Source organism: Caenorhabditis briggsae (assembly GCF_000004555.2).
Source record: "Caenorhabditis briggsae AF16 supercontig from assembly CB4, cb25.NA_037, whole genome shotgun sequence".
Classification (NCBI taxonomy): Eukaryota; Metazoa; Nematoda; class Chromadorea; order Rhabditida; family Rhabditidae; genus Caenorhabditis; species Caenorhabditis briggsae.
Window position 1 is genome coordinate 1,678 of NW_025543433.1, and position 3,525 is coordinate 5,202.

The 3,525-nt window shown below is 39.9% G+C and overlaps 1 protein-coding gene across 1 annotated transcript; it reads left to right on the plus strand.

Annotated features, from left to right (window-relative positions):
* Positions 1 to 397: 397 nt before the first annotated feature.
* On the plus strand, positions 398 to 1,588 carry CBG23752 (the record flags this gene model as incomplete). Its single annotated transcript, XM_002647840.1, has 5 exons — positions 398 to 400; positions 448 to 561; positions 621 to 1,157; positions 1,204 to 1,512; positions 1,559 to 1,588. 5 exons carry the CDS (start codon positions 398 to 400, stop codon positions 1,586 to 1,588), a joined length of 993 nt encoding a protein of 330 aa, XP_002647886.1.
* Positions 1,589 to 3,525: the final 1,937 nt, after the last annotated feature.

Below are 3,525 nucleotides of genomic sequence, written 5' to 3' on the forward strand. Positions count from 1 at the left end.
TGGAACATTCCTGACAACATTCAGGACAATCTGGGGGGATTTCAAAACTCATGGCTAGTCTGATTCCAAAGTTTTTTTTCTGGCACAGTATATGATTCTGAAGACGATGTGCCATTCGTATCCCACTGTTGTTTGTTTTATATCAGAGTCGGGTCAATTTGGAGAAGCAGAGACAGAGAGCAAACACGTTCTGAACAGAAAGGTTCCTGGTCTTTTTTCTACCTCTTTTTGTATTGCTAATTTCCAATTTCCAATTTTTGTTCTTAATTCATTGATTTCGCTTACTAGTAATTCAAAAGAGAAAAATGATTCCTATGCAAAATTATGGTTTTGATGCTCGTTCTTCATTGCCTCGTCAAGTCACTGATATTGAACAACCGAAATCAAAAACCAAAATATGGTAAGGAGTTTGAATTTTTTTGTAAATGGAAACAAGTCTTTTTCCAGGTATCACTGGTTGAACATTCGTTATCGTCAGTATATGATTTTGGAAATGTCGTTGTCATATCACTGACTATGATTCTCTACAGATTACAAACTATATCCAATCAAAACGATCGGGTTTTAGAAATACTAGGATCTGTATTGATAACCTTCTGAATACCAATTATTTTGCATAGGTCAATTCAATGCAGTCTCAATTTGGTAATGTGGAAAGAAAAATAGGTTCGTTAGTTTCTCGAAAACCGTACCAGGACATAAACCAGTTTGAGGGTACTAAACCTCTGAAACAATCAATTGCTGATGTGTTGAAGAGTATGAAAATTCCTACACAAAAATTAACTGACTACATGGAACCGACCATCATTCCGCAAATAAATCAATCCATATCTAAAACTGCGGAGAGTACTCTGAAAGTACCTATCCCCAAAGAACAATTTCGATTCAATGCAGCTGATTACCAGAGAGGAGCATCTGTTGATATGGATCATTCTTCCAGTTCAAATTTGAATCCAATAATTGGACATGATCAAACTAACCTTGTTTTACTTGATCGTCCTCAACCACCATCAGATAACGCATGGTGCACAAATGATGAAAATCCAGTACTCACTGTTAATTTGGCCAAGTATATAAAACCAATTTCTGTATCATATCAACATTCAAAATGGAATGAAACAATTCCGAATGGGGCTCCAAAAACATATGATGTTGTGGTGAGTTGTGTTGATTTTCTGTTGAAGTTAATCAGAATATTTTCAGGCTTGTCTTGATTTCTACTGCGAAAAGTGGAAACCATTAGTATCAAACTGTATATACAGCCAATATGTATCAAGTGAACCAGAACAGATGTGTAATATTTCTTCCCATCTGGATGTTCCTTCAATTGGAAAAGTCCAATTCCGATTCCGTGAAAATTATGGAGACGCTCAAATGACTTGTGTTCACTTGGTTCGTGTTTATGGAGAGACTGAAACACCTGTCAAAATTAAAGAGAAGAAGGTGGAAAGTGAAGAAATTTGTGCTGATTTGAGATGGTATTATCATAACAGCTACTTCAGATATACATGGGTAAATGGAGTTTTAATCTACACTGAATACAAATGGTTTTTTTCAGACGGATAAAAACTGTACAGCACACTTGTAAAATTCCGGACCGGCCCGCCAAAGCCCGGGCCTGAGGAAAATTTTGAGGCCCAGGCCCGGCCCGGAAGACCCGGTAGCAAAAATTTTGTCATTTTGAACCGAATTTTGAGCTCTCAATACAAGTTTCTATATTTTTTCTGTGCTTTTTGGATTGTTTGTCTGTTTGATCAAAAAATATCAAAAAAAATTTTTGATCGAAAAAAATCACATAAGGGTCCCCCCTTATGTGTTCATTGAAAATTTCAAAACTTGTGGCATGACAGGCTCGCCGGGCCGGGCCGGGCCTCCGAAATTCGGGAAAAAGCCCGGCCCGTTACAAGTATGCAAAAAAGGAGTACAACACCCGAAAGGTGGAGTCGAACCACTGCGGCGCTAACCGCCTACAGATTTGAAGTCTGCACCACACACAGGTCCTGGGCGCGCATACGCATAATGGATGGGCGACGGAGGACGCGCCGATGAATTGGGTACAGGGAAAGGACGCCGGTATGGGGCATATACGGGGCATATGGGGCACACCGCCGCCGCAAAGCATCTCCTCGCCTGGCTTGCTGGCACTCGATGAAATGAACTAAAACGTTGGTTGGGGGTTCCTAGAAGTATCAGTTAAGTTCTATTGTGATGTGATTTTGTTCAGGTCTTCCGATTTCGTACTTTTCCTTTATTATTCCATATTTTTTTATATTTTGAACGACATATTACTGATTTTTCGAAACTCAATGTTTTGGTGTTGAAAAAGACTTATGGCAGTTTCCATTTAAATTTGATATGCAATCAAAAACAGAAGAAAATGGGAAAAAATTCGCTAAAAATTGTTTTTTTTTCATTTGTTCAAAAAATATGTCTCACTTTCACTTTTTTTGAAATTGCATGAAAAATTGAAAATTTTTATAATTTACACTTTGTAATTATTGTATACTTACCAACTTACCTTTTACTCCACCTGAAAATACGATTTTTACAATAACTACAAAGTGAAATAAAAAAATCTCAATATCACCTATTTTGGCGAAAAACATAGCAATTAACGAGTGAAAGACATGTTTCTGCAAGAATTCATTTTTTAGTCTGCCATAACTCTTTTTCACAAAAAACATCGAAGTAATAATCGAAAAACCAGAAATGTAGGCTCGAATTGACGAAAAATTGACAAAGTTGCCGGTGTGGATTTACGGTAAACAATGGGCGCATCCGGGATTTCGGAGTGCTGTAGTCGGCCTACCGTATCAGACCCATATCGCACACATCGCCCACCCACCTAGAATCCATCTAGGATACGCGCGCATTCGGAACACTCGATTCAGCCTCTCCCGCATCGCACACATATGAGACTCATCGCAGCTCGTTGTTCGCGTATGTGTCAAACGGACTTTAGAGGATCGCATATGGATCGGGTCCTTTATGCGCATCATCGCCCAGGACCTGTGAAAAACCGCCATGGTTCACTCGGGCAACTCATCAGGGAAGCGGCGACTCTTATAAAGGGAGGTGTTTCGAAGCGGCCGACACTTCCCGGGTTCCGCGCGCCACTATGAAAAAGAGTGGGGGAGGCGGAGTGACAGAGTCTCTGCCATAGAGAGGAGAGAGGCAAGAACTCACGCATTAATAGGGTCAAATTATCTGATTTGCATGTCACTTCCATAGAATTGAGTCTGGTGTGGATGCATTTCAGCCTTCTTCACGAGTCGTTGAGTGTCATAGAGTAAGAAAGCGGAGAAAAGAATCAGTCCTCCGTAGATGACAACAGAGGCGAAACCTGGAAAATAGTTAGATGTGCAGGTTATCTATGACTCTTATGGGGTTATTCATGTAGCGAAAATATGTATTGAAATGCATTTCCGCGCCCTCGAAATTCAATGCATGAGCGTTGAACTTTGTGCAGGATGGGGAAAATCTTTAAAGGCGCATCCCTTTTTCCAGAAAAAATATCTCGCCTCG